General features: G+C 30.0%; 1 protein-coding gene across 1 annotated transcript in view; it reads right to left on the bottom strand.

Annotated features, from left to right (window-relative positions):
• Positions 1-1,288: 1,288 nt before the first annotated feature.
• LOC117173785 overlaps positions 1,289-13,761 on the bottom strand; it is a 66,095-nt gene continuing 53,622 nt past the window's right edge. The window contains exons 3-4 of the mRNA XM_033362430.1: positions 5,446-5,598; positions 1,289-3,070 (exon numbers count right to left, since the gene is read on the bottom strand). Coding sequence (XP_033218321.1) covers positions 1,943-3,070; positions 5,446-5,598 — 1,281 coding nt within the window. The 3' untranslated portion in view covers positions 1,289-1,942. The remainder of the gene's footprint in view (positions 3,071-5,445; positions 5,599-13,761) is intronic.

Consider the following 13,761-nt stretch of genomic DNA (forward strand, 5'->3'; position numbering starts at 1 on the left):
CAAAAAAGGTGAGTTTTCGACAAAATAGCTGAATCCTTAACTAGATCAAATCATTGAAGTTTTTAAGAAAATAGTTCACTTTCAACCAAATATTTAAATTCCAAACCAAAATAGTTGAATTTTCAACAAAAATTTGTATTTTCAAATTAAAAAGACGAATTTTCATCAAAAAAGTTTAGTAATTTTCGACCATAAAATATCAATTTACAACAGAAATTTAATTTTTAACCAAATAAATGAATTTTTACCAAATTAATTAAGTTTTTAACCCTAAAATACATATTTTCAACAATTACATTTCCAGTTTTTTCCAGTTGTATGAAAATTCTCTGACAATTTCAGGTTTGCCAGATGAGTAAACACCCTCTGAAAGCACTAAAAGAGTCTAAAGGAAGCTTTGAGAAAACGGAACGCGAGAGGGAGGAAAGCTGATCAAATTATAAAAAAGATATTCAAACTATAGGAAAGTTGTTTAAAGTAGAGGAAAGTTGTTCAAAGTTTAGGAAAGCTGTTCAAAGTTTAGGAAAGCTGTTCAAAGTTTATAAAAGCTGTTCAAAGTTCATGACAAGCTAACCGAAGATCATGACAAGCTGATTGAAGTTCATGACAAGCTGATCGAAGTTCAAGACAAGCTGCTCTTATTTAAGGGAAGGGAACATTGGACGAAAAAAAGTTGATGAAAGCAACTAAGAGTCTTGAAGGTGGGTGTTTCAGATGTCGACGTTCAGGGCGCGCCGGTAAAATTGAGGAAAAAGCTCGTTTGAAGTCGAGAACAAGCTGGTATCTCAAGGAAGAGTTGAGAGAACTCAACGCAGGAGATGATCACAGGCTCAAAAGGAAACAGCATATTGAGGACAGGCTCTTTAAAGTTGAGAAAAGCTTTTCAAAGTTAAGGAAAGCTTTACAATTCAGTGGAAAGCTGTTCAAACTTGATGACAAGCTATTAAAAGTTGAAGGAAAACGGCAATTGAATAAAAAGATCTTGATTAAACAGAGTGTCTCCTCCAAACCTGGAAAAAAATTCCGTGACAATTCCAGGTTTTTTTCAAATATTTTTGATATCAAAGAACCGTTCAAGTGTTTCGCATCTTCAAAGTAGAAGAAAGCTCTTCAAACTTGAGAAAAGCTTTTCGAAGTTGATGACCGCCTAGCAAAAGATTTTTAAAAAAAGACCATTAAGAGAATTCAATCTAGGAAGGTATTTTTCAGATGACGAAGTTGGGGAAAGGCTGCTGATTGAAAGAATAAAAAGCCAGATTGTTTATATCTTTAGTGTATATTTTTTTCTCTCAGGTAAATTTAATAACGTTGATAGCACAATAATATTAAAACTGTTTGCGAGGACATGCCTCAACCTTAAAGCTATTTTCGCTATTTTACAACGAGTATGTACAAAATAAATTGTCGATCTCTCTGGGGTAGATCAAGAGTTACAGTTAATCCCATTGAGGGATCTTCTACTTTCAGAACAATATCGAACTTCTAGACATTTCACATAAGCACACCGGTAAGGCCCTAAGTTCTATTGTACTACTGTTGTTCTTCGAGAAGCTACGGATTCTTAGCAACTATACACTTAATAAATCTTCAGATGAGCTTTGATTTCTTAAGAATTTTTGGCAAAATAACTTACAAGAATTGATTTTGGAGTTGATAGAACTATACTCGTAGTTTAGAGGATATCTAAAAATAAAAAATCTCGCTGAAGGCACGCGATAATTTTCCTTAAATCGTCGTTTCCAACCAAACGAAGAACTATCAATAAATAAAAAAATAAATATTCTGTATTTCAAAAGCTAGAAAACTTAACTAGCTCGAGAGTCCACTACAACCTGGCAAGTTTCTATCTTCACAAAATTGCGGTCCAACTCTAGAAGCACATCGAGATCTGTTTAAAATCTGCATCACACTTGATGAAATCTTCTCCTTATAAAACCGTCTCTCAAGAGTGATTTTGACTCGCAGGAATCGAAAAGTTGTGTCCAATCATTGAACTAGCCCCAAGAAGTGAAGTGTGCCCAAGCATCGGATTGTGCCCAAAGATAGAACTGGGCATTAGATTCGCTGCTGGTAGAGCGAGATGATTAGGCATGATTGTGGAAGGCCTGAGCCTTTCGGTTAGAGCCAACATGACCTGGCAGTGGAGGTGTTGAATCGTGGCAAGAAGATTCAGGTTCGTATCGATCAGACCTGCTGCTGGAGAGAACCTCTCGTTCTCCATGTTTTCAGCCTCGGAAAGGGAAGCGGCCTTGCGAACCTCCTGGATCGCAATTTCCTCCCTGGAGGGAGTTTTCTTGTTTTGCTCAGCGAGGATTCTCTTTTGGTGCTTCAGGTACGTGGTAGTGATGGGAAGGCTATAGTCGATAGGAGTGTTCTTAGTGTCCAGACCTGGGCTCCAGGGTCTAGCCAAGGGATGAGAAGGTTGCGGTGAAGGTGTTCGTCTCTCAGGCAACATCCTCCTTCTCTTGGAGGAAGCAGAACTCCTAGAACTTGCTCGATCAGATTCGGGCGTCCTTCGGGATTCGAGTAGGTTTTCGGTCGTTGGAGTGAAGGTGGGATCCTTCTTGAGCAAATTGGTAATGCTCAGGGGGTTGTACTTCTCCTCCTTGTGCTTCTCTTCCTTGTATTTCTCCTCTTTGAGTTTTTCTTCTCTGAATTTGTCTTCTTTGAGCTTCTCTTCCTTGAGCTTATCTTCCTTATCCTTCTCAAGTTTCTCAGGAGGTGGAAGAGCTTTTTGGTGTTTGGGATGCCTGTAGTTGAAGAGGCTCTTGCTCTCTGCGTGACTAGCTTCACGGGGTTTCGGGCTGTTTTGCATGGAAGTGGTAGAAAGCACAGTTCCGGGGGTTGGACTCAAGGGGGTTGTCGGGGTAATTGTAGTTGAGTTTGTCATAGTGGATGCTCCAGCCGAAAGAGCCGTTGTTGGCGTTGATGAGGCGGTTGATGTATTCGCATGAGGCTGGTTCGGAAGATTGCTGGGGCTGGGAGTTCTGGGTCGGCGCTGACACTCGGTGCAACCCAACAAAAAGCGGGTGACTGCCTCTCGGGGAAGGAAGGCGTAAGTTTCGGTAATCTGAAATCAATAAAGGAATTACGATTAGAGAAAATTTGAACGTTAAGGAAAGTCATGTTTGGTTGAGAAGAGGATTGTTGCTGATTAAGGGTTACATATCTGGGGACTATCACTGATTAGAAGAGGGTTGTTAATTAGTGCGAGATAGATTGTTTATAGAAGCAGGTTTTTTTTTTTTAAGATGACATTCAAGGACAGCAGAAGAATTATTTATTTTGAGCAGGATAAGAGGATTTATTCTTGATGTAGCATTATATTTTGGAACAGGATGCTCACAGTAGAAATTTGTTAGGCATCAGATTGGGATCTTTGGAAACAGGATTATTGATTTGAAGGAGGTTGTTTGTTAGCACAGGTTTGTTAATTGAGAACACGTTTGTTTAGAAGAGCAGTATTATTGCTTGAAGTAGCATTGTCAACTGAAGCAAGGTTGTCGAAACAGAAATATTCTTGTTTTGTTTTGTTGTTTTCGAGAGTTTCATATTCGAGCAGATTGTTTTTTGGAGCAGGCTAAGAAGATTTTCGGCAATGGTATGTTGGTAACTCCTTAATGGGAAACGTTTCCTCTCGAGAAGGAGGGGTAAGAGTGAGAAGTGGCATAACTTAATCAAGGATCCGAGAAAGGCAAAGGTTGGTCTACATAGGGTATAGTGTAGGGGTAACTCGATAAGATTTACTTGAGGCTTGACTACGAAACAGGGAGGAAGTGAGAGACAAGAGGGTGGGTAGGAAACCGAGACGACGGATCTCGGTTAGACGTGACAGGGTGGCAAAGTTACTTCGGTCCTGAACTAAGCGAACGATTCTCATTCTCTTCCAGACCGAATAATAGGGGAAAGTGTAAAACTCTTGGACTTGATGCTCTTTCAAATTAGCACTTCCTATCAGCTGGTTTAATGAGTAATGCGTTTGATGATAGTAAAAGGGGAATACTGAAATACTTCATTAATAAGTATTTCACATCTCGCAATCAATTTCCGTTGAATGCGGAAAGGGAGGGTGACTTTCCAGCGCTAGGACAACGATTAATGTGGGGGATTCTCGACTCGATGAATCGCAATGTGTAACGTCGACTTAACGTAAAACAGTTTCCAGTTTAGTTGTGTATGTGAGTACGCGAGTAAGCAGGCAATGCAACAAGTGTCCTGAGGTTTTGAATCACAAGCAGATCGCGGCGAGCTAGTGAGGGTAAGAGAAAGCGAGAGGAGGGTAGAGAGAAAGAGATAGATGGGAGTAGAGGAAGAGAGAGAAAGAGGATGATGAAAGCTGGATGGCGAAGAGAAAGAGAGTTGTGGGTGAAGGAGAGAGAAATGTGATAGTGATAGATAGGGTAAAGGACAGCAATAGAGAGTGAAAGGAATAGAGATATGATACCCGAGAGAGTGGTTTTACGAATGTGCACCGGAACATGTGAGATGACATGCGGTATCGAGTGTTCGGGCGCTTGAATACCTCAAAACATTCCCGAGGGAAGACATCGAGTATCGGTTAATATCGTGTCATGAGGGCTTCATACCTCGACCCAATAAACGCCTTTAATGTCTGTATCCAATCGTTAAAATATCTCGTCAAAAAAATATTATCTCAGTGCTTCTACTTCATTATCTCCTTGGGCTAAGGATTAAATAGAAAGAGGCTGATCAAAGCAATTACGAGACTGAAGAAATAGTTAGGGAAATTCAATGCGGAAGGGAAATTTTCAGATGTGGAAGTCAAGGACAAGTTGTCAGTGTTGAGGACAAGTTGGTACAAGCCTAGGAAAAGCTGGTCCAAGTTGAGGACAAGCTGGTCCAAATTGGGGACAAGCTGGTCTAAGTTAAAGACAAGTTGGACACAATCTGGTTGAAGTTGGAGACAAGCTTGTTTAAGTTGAGAAAAGCTGGTACAAGTTGAGGACAAGTTGGTCCAAGTTGGGGACAAGCTGGTTCAAGTTGAAGACAAGCTGGTCCAAGTTCGGAACGAACTGGTCACTCGGGGGACTCGCACAAAGATTTGAGAATTATTGTTCATTGAAAAATGAATCCAGATAAAAAGATACTAGAATTATCAACCAAATATTAGAATTTTCCACCAAATACTACAATTGTCAACTAAATACTAGAATTTGCAACCGAATACTAGAATTTTAAACTCAATACTATAATTTTCAACAAAAAATTATTATCTTTCTACAAAAAATTGTTAGCTTTCGTTAATAGTTTCTACTGAAGATTTTTTCATCTGTTTGAAAAAATGAGCAACAGAGAAAGATTATAAAAATAGGGGCAAGAAGGGCAATTTAAAAAAAAAGTAAAGAAGAGAATATTGAAAAGTGTAAAATCTTTAGATAAGGAATTTGTGTTGATTATTGATGACCAAAAATAATTTAATCTTACCGTCCTGTAGGTCCTTTTTTGACCAGCATGTTTTCCTGGACGACCCTCGAGATCGACATGGACGGCATGAATGATGTCGAAAAAGTTTTCAACAATTGCGACCTTTTTGAAGATTCTTCCGGGAGGTACTGTGCCTTCAGCTCCATTTAAAGCCTGGAATAAAAAAAAGGAAAACATTTTTTTTTAATTCGCAAGGGAGTATGTACATTATAATTATTCAGTCATTTTTTCTAGGTTTCCCTATCAAAAGTAATCGACGGATTCTAAATATAAGTATCCAGTTTAGATGAATTTTTAATCAAAGAGCTACATTTTCAACCAAATAATAAAAATTTGAACAAAAAATGTTATTTTCATTTGATGACAATAATTTTTCACCTGAAAAGTTGAATTTTTCAATAAATAATTTAATTTTAAACAAAAAAAATTAATTATTAATCAAACCGTTGAATTTTGAAAAAAATGGTTAAATTTTCAATACAAGAACACGAATTTTCTATTTTAAAAAACGAGTCCTTCATAAAACAGTTTCAGTTTCGACTGAAAAATATTACGTTTAACATAGTAGTTGAATTTTTTAGTAAATTAATTACATTCCTTACAAAACAGATTATTTTCATTTATTAAAATTGAATTTTTAGCTAAGTAGTTGAATTAAAAAAATATGTATTATTTTCCACCAATTAATTGCATGTAAATTGTAACTAGTTTAACTTGCATTTAAAACAGAGGAATTTTAAACAAAATCATTAAATTTTCAACAATATAGTTCATTGTATAACAAAATAATTAAATTTGTATGCCAAAATGACAAACTTTGAACAATAGAGACCAAAAATCGAAACCGCCGTAGTTTCTATTTAAAAAATCAAAGTTACCAAGCTTGTTGGATTTCTAAAATAAACAATTGACTTTTTAACAATATCGCTTAGTTTTCAATAAAATAATATTTTTAACAGAATTTTTTAATTTGGATCAAAATAATTTAATTTTTAAAAAATAAGTTAAATTTTCAACAAAATAGTTCAATTTTTAACAATATTAAATTTTCCACAAAATAGTTGAAACATTAACAAAATAATTAAATTTTTAAGTTAAAAAGACAATTTTTCGAAAAACAGTTGAATTTTTGAACAAATAGTTAAATTATTAACCAAACAATTAAATTTTTAAGCCAAAAATACTAATTTTGAACAAGAGTTAAATTATCAAACAAATAGTTGAATTTTAAAGAAAGTTATATTTTAAACGAAATTATTAAATTTTTAACAAAGTAGTTGAATTTTGAATAAAATAATGAAATGTCCAAAAGAAGATTTTTCAAAAAAGAGTTAAATTTTCAAACAAATAGTTCATTTTTTGACATAATAATTATATCTACAGTAAAATAACTTTTTTATCAGAAAAATTAAATTTTCCACAAAATAGTTGAATCATTATCGACAGAATTAAATTTTTAACATCGTAGTTGAATTTTGAACAAAATCATTAAATTCTAATAAGGCGAATTGAAAAAAAAATGTTTAACAAATAATTGCATTTTGACATAATAACGATATTTTCAACAAAATAGTTAAATTTTTAACAAAATATTGAAACTCTTCACAAAATAGATGAATTATTAACAAAATAATAAAATTTTTAAGCGAACAAGAAAGAATTTCAACAAAAGAGTTAACTTATTACGCAAATAGTGGAATTTTTAACAAAATAATTAAATTTTCAACAAAATAGTTGAAACTTAACTAAATAATTGAATTTTCAAGCCCAAAAGACAAATTTTTGAGAAAAGAATTGATATTTTAACCATATAGTTGAATTTTCAATTAAAAAGATTCGTTTCTTCTATTAAACTATTTGAATTTGGAAAACGAATAATGAATTTTCAACTAAATAGTTTAATTTTGAAAAATAGTTTAATTTTTAACAAAATAATTATATTTTCAACAAAAAAGTTTAATTTAAAAAAAATGATTCAGTTTTCAAGAAAAAATTCTAATATTTTATCTACCGGGAATGAACTTTTCACCAAAAATAGTTACATTTACTTATTGGGTTCTATTAACTCAGTTCGCATTTAAACAAAAAGAACGATGAAAAGCGGAAATGTGCGAGCTTTCTAAAAACAAAAGAATGAAAAAAATTCTTTAACAATTTTAAATCTTCTAAATTTAAAATTATTAAATTTATTAAGTTAATTAAATAAAAAAATTATAAATATAATACAATAAATAATTAAATACTTTAAGAAATAAAAATAAATACAATAAATTAATTCAAAAACAATTTATTATAATGGTTTTCTTATTGGATAAATATTTTTTACAACTAAGAAGATTTATTATCATTTATTATTTTATTTCATAATTACAAATAGAATTATTTTATTATTTTATTGAATTTCCCCGGTATTTCGGTCCAGTTACCACTCTGACTGGAATCAACTATTGTGAAAGAATTCGATGTTGGTCTATCAGCGCCATCTACTTCGGGATAGTTGACTCTCACATATGGTAACGCCCTGTTTCTAACTGAAGATATCATGAGGGATAAGAACCCTGTAAAATAATTGCTACGTTACCGACGTCGGGTAACTAAGTATTATCCGACGTCGGTAAGGTAGAAAACTCACTATGATATTTTGACATATAATATTGCACTTTGTACCACACGCGCTACTTCCATCGATCAGTTTATATTTTCGAAGGGTTCAATGCCGAATGATCAGACACAACAAAAGTTTATCAACCCATCAATTGCCAAAACTGAAGATGAAATGCGCTAAATCAATATATAAATAAAATAATAATAAATGAATGAAGCAGTATTTTTTATTAAAAATTTTAATTATTTTGTATTATTTATATCATTACTTAATTACTTGTTTGCTTAATTAATTACACAGCACTGTAGGCACTAAATTAGAGAAGAAATAATGTTGGAAAATAAAAACAACTTTTTTCAGTTAAAAAATTAACATTCCAGCTGAAAAACGAATTTTAGAGAAGTAAAAAAATGTATTATAATTTATTATCATTATTTTATTTAGTTAAATTTTCGAAACAGAAAATAATTTTTGAAAAACCAAACGAACATTTTAACATTAGCTAAAAATTATTAATTTACAGTTTAAAGAAAAAACGAATTTTTAACAATACTGTTAAATTTTCAACCAAAACATTAATTTCTAACAAAAATATTTTTATTTTATATAAAAAATATATCAATTCCGCAAAAAAAAAAAAAGAATTTCTATCAAAACAGTTGAATGATCAATCAAAAAAGATTAGTAATAAACAAACATAGCTGAATGTTTGAAGCAACGAATGAATTTTCAAGAAAAAAGTTCGACTTTCAACCAAGACAGTTGGACACAGAAATTCCTTTCAACCAAAAAATAAGAATTTTTAACAAAATATATGAAATTTCAACTAAATAGTTGAATTTTTTAATTTAAAAAATCAACTATAAACTTGAAATCGAATGGTTAACAATTCAGTTCAAAAACTGACTTCTGACCAAAAAAGAACAAATTTTCAAGAATAAAATTAATTTTGAATCAAATACTTAGATATTTTTAATAAAAAATATTACTTTTCAACAAAAATAGATATTTAAAAAAAAATCAGAAAAATACATGAATTTTAAACCAAATAGTTTAATTTTCAGCAATAAGAAATGAATTGCTAACCAAATAGTTAGACTTTCAAGTGAAAAAGATTAACTTCTAAATAAGAAGATTAATTTTCATCAAAAAAAAAAAAAAAAAGAAAAGAAAAAACCCGAACTTTCAACTAAATTTTTCAACGAAAAAAAAGAAACTTCTTACCAAATAGTTCAATTGTAAGTAAACAGTTACAACAAAAAAATCGAATTTTCAACAAAATACATGAATCTAAAACCTAAAAGTTATATTTTGAACAACAAGAAGATCAATTTGAAGCTAAAAATCAATTACTTAAACTTATCAGTTCAAAAAATTAATTTCTAACTGGAAAAAAATGTTAACCAGTTAGTTGATTTTGCTGTTTGCTTTAATTTTGTAAATTTTTTATTCAATAGTCAAAATTTTAGTTGAGAAATTAACTTTTAAGCAAAGAAACAACAAACTGATAACATTTAATTTCAAAAGAAACTGTTGAATTTCAAACTAAAAGAATAATATAATTTTCAAAAAATTTTAGTCATTTCTTTTTAATTCTTATCTTAGTAGTGGAAACTTCAGGTTAAAAACTATCTTTTATTAAAGAAAACACATATTGAATGCAAAAAAACTGAATTTTTACTCAAGTAGTTGAAATTTCATTTTAAAAAGGTCAAACTAAAATGGTGAATCCTTAACCAAAAAAAAATCATTTTTTATAAAGAATTTCAACTTTCAACCAAGTAGTTGAATTTTCAACCATAGAAGTTGAATTCTCAAAGAAAAATGTAAGAATTACATTTTCAACTAAGGAAGATAAATTTTCATATAGGAATTAAATATTTAATGAATTTTAAAACCAAAATAGCGAAAATTTAACCAAAAAATATTTTTCTTCAGTCAAGAGAAAAATAAGTATTTATTATTATATTATATATTATATTATATTTAGAACATAAACAAGCGAAGTTATGACAAAATTATCAAGTTTTCAATAAAATGATTCAATTTTCGAACAAATAATAAAATTTAAAAAAACATGAATCCTCTACCTTCTCAAAGAAAAAAAAGCTAATTCTTAATTGAAAGTAGTCGAATTTTCAACGAAAGTGATGAATTTTCAACTAAAGCAATTATTCTTTAACTATAAAAGTTAAATTTTCAGTTTAATGAATTAATCTTGAAACAAAAAAAGAACACATATTCAACGGATTCATCAAAAATTAAAAAAATTTCATTAAGAAAAATATAGGAAATTTCTTTGAAATCTTTTGTTTTTTCTTTCATTGGACCTCACCCTATTTTTTGCAATAGGGTGTGAACATTTAAATGTATCCAGTTGCAAATCGATTTTAATCGAGATTTGTAAAGGCAAAAGATTGGTCGGTCTGGACATCTTAGCGACGTAGATAAGTTTAGTGCGCATGCGCGCCATTATTGTATTTTCCTATAAACACCTGTTGAAGGGTGAAGTCAAACTCGCGTGGGTTTCGTGCTTTGGTTAGGGGATTGTGGTCAAGCGAGATAATTATAAGTTCATTTTAAGGTCCCCCTTCTTACTCGCATCCTGTTTCCTTATCCGTTATACTTGAATTTATACGCTCATTGACTTCTAATATCAATTTTATTCTATCAGTAGCAACAATTTTAAAAATAATTTCTAGTGTTCAAAAAAATTCTGTTTTCGTAAAATAAGAACTTAATTTACTTTTTGAAGCTCTTCACCTCGGCTGATTGCTAGAGAGATTGATCAGAGAACTGTCCGTTATACCTAAATTATACTCTCATTTCCTTTTATTTTCAATTTTTTTCTTTTAGTAAGAATCATTTTTTAAATAATTTCCAGTAATCGATAAGGAATTTTGTTTTCAAAAAATAGGGACCTAATTGACTTCGTGAAACACTTCACATGAGATGATTGCTAGAGAGATTGATCCGCAAACTTTCCGTTATCATGGCCGCCAAATCTGACAGTTTCTTATTAATTAACAAAGACATTTAACTCTAAAACAAGTAGTTACGAATTAAAAAATATATATATGAACTCACAAGAAAAAATAATATATGATATTTTAACTACAGGAAGATTTTTATTTTAAATCAAAAACAGTTGAATAAAAACAAAAAAGAAGAAATTTCAACAAAATACTTAATTCCTCAACAAAGAAAGATTTTTCAGTTAATAAGGAAAAAAAGTTTAACTAAAAAGTAGAATTTTCAAGTCAAGATAGATAAATTTTTAATACAAAAGATTAATTTTATACTCAAACAGGCGAATTTTTCACAAAGTACATAAATTTTGAACCAAACAGTGAAAATTTTAAGCTAAAAATACAAGCTTTCTAATTAAATATCTCAATTTTCAACGTAAAGATCAATTTTCAAACTTTATACTAGAAAAGACGAACTCTTAACAAAATAAATACATTTTTTAATTAAATAGTCGAATTTTTCACCCAGAATTTTTTTTTTAACAAAATACATAAATTTGTAACTAAATAGTTGAATTTTCAACCAAGAAGATTAATTTTACGTCAAAAACGAAGAATTTGTAACAAGTAACATACATTTTCCAACAAATTCTTGTTTTGCAAAACAAAAACGATAAGCTTTTACCCAAAAATAGAACAGTTAAAATGTCAATGAAATAATTAATCTTTAATATTAAGAAAAAAAACTAATCATCTCTAATTTAATTGAATTTTCAACCTAAAAAATATGAAGTTTCATAAAAAATGATAAATTTTAATTAAATAGTTATATTTTAAGTTAAAAATTTAGTTATTATCTGAAAAAAGACATTTTCAACAAAATATATGAATTTTTAAATAAAAAGTTAAACTTTCAACCACTAAGATTATTTCTCTACAAAAAATGCAAATTTCAAGCAAATTACAGAAAATTTGAACCAAATATTTGAGTTCCTAAACTGAAAAAAATTGTTGACTAAAAATGCAATAGTTAAATTTCAATTTGAAACAATTTATTTTAAATGCAAAAAGAAGCAAATTTGAGTAAATTTTAATAAAAACGTTTATTTTCAACGAAGAACTTAAATTTTCAGTTAAAAGAAATTAATTTTCAACCAAAAAAGGGAAGTGCCTATAAACTAGTTCAATTTTGCATCTTTGATAAAAAATGCATTTTCAATGAAATATTTCCACTTTCAATGAAAGAATTAAATTATAAACATAAAAAGACCGCTTTTGAATCAAAAATATAATAATTTATATGTCAAACAAAAATATTTTTATTTGAAATAATTTATTTCCTGCCAAATAGTTGAAGTTTCTACCAAATTCTTGTATTTTTAAGCCAAAAGTGGATTTTTCTACAAAAAAGTTTAATTTTCAACCTAAAGACAAATAAAAAAAATATCTTTATGATACTGTATAATTTAAAAAACAGAAAATATTTTAACTACAACTAAAAATAATTGAATTCATCCAAAAAGATGAATTTTCAACCAATTACTTGGATTTTTAGTCTAAAAAATATCAGTTTTTACCTAAAAAATAAAACATTTTAATTCTTAATAAAATAGAATCGATATTTTTAATTTAAAAAAGCAAATTTTTTACAAAGAAATTGAATTTTCTACCAAATTATAGAATTTTCAAGCTAAACGGAAGAATTTTCCACAAAACATTCGAATTTTTAACAAAAAAGTTGAATTTTCTATAAAAAAAGTTCAATATTTGAAGAAATTGTTGAATTTTCCAGACAAACTGGTGCATTTTCTACAAAATAGTTAAATCTTTAACCAAAAAATATAGAATTTCTAGAACAAAGTTAATTTCCAAAGAGACAGACTAAAGTCGTGAATATTAAACCAAAAGATTTTATTTTTACTAAATCAATTTAATCTTCGACCGAAGAGTTAATTTTTCCACCTAAAAAGATACATTTTTAACCAAAATTTTACGATTAGGATCATCATGCATCTCAATCTTCTACTTTTAATTTTTCTGCTCCTCCTTCTACTCCTCTTCCTTCTACTCCTCCTCCTTCGCCTTCTTTTCCTCCACTTCCGATTATAATTCGTTCTGGTTCTCCTCCTCCTCCTCCTCTTCCTCCTCAAACTCTTCTATTTTGTTATCTATCTTCTCATCTTCTGTACTATGTATCTTTTATCAGGTATTGAACTAAACGGTCCACTACTACACGTGACGATTACGTCACTTTGTAGTGAATAGTTATTTATTACTATAAAACTGCAGCGCATATATATAATTTTTAATGAAATACTTATTTTTCAAGTTAGAAATTTAATTATTAACTCCAGAAAAACATTTTCAACAAAATAAATGAATTTTTAAATAAAAAGTTAAATTTTCAACCATAACGATTATTTTTCACCCAAAAAAGGGAAGAGCCAACCAAGAAGTTCAATTTTGCATTTTTTTTATCCGTAAGAAAAATTTTGTAATGTTCTTATAAGGATAGAGGACAATTCCTCAACTTCTGTTTACTATATCCATCAGGATCATAATACATCTCCTCTCCTTCCTTGCTCTCCTTCACTTTGTAGTGATCCATCTGAAACATTATGCAATGTTCTCGAAGGTATAAAGGATAATCATTCAACTTCTGTGTACTACATCCATTAGGATCATCATACATCTCTTCCTTTTCCTCATTCACTTTCTTCTCCTCTTCTTCTATCTCCTCCT

This window comes from Belonocnema kinseyi, chromosome 1 (genome assembly GCF_010883055.1).
Source record: "Belonocnema kinseyi isolate 2016_QV_RU_SX_M_011 chromosome 1, B_treatae_v1, whole genome shotgun sequence".
Lineage (NCBI taxonomy): Eukaryota > Metazoa > Arthropoda > Insecta > Hymenoptera > Cynipidae > Belonocnema > Belonocnema kinseyi.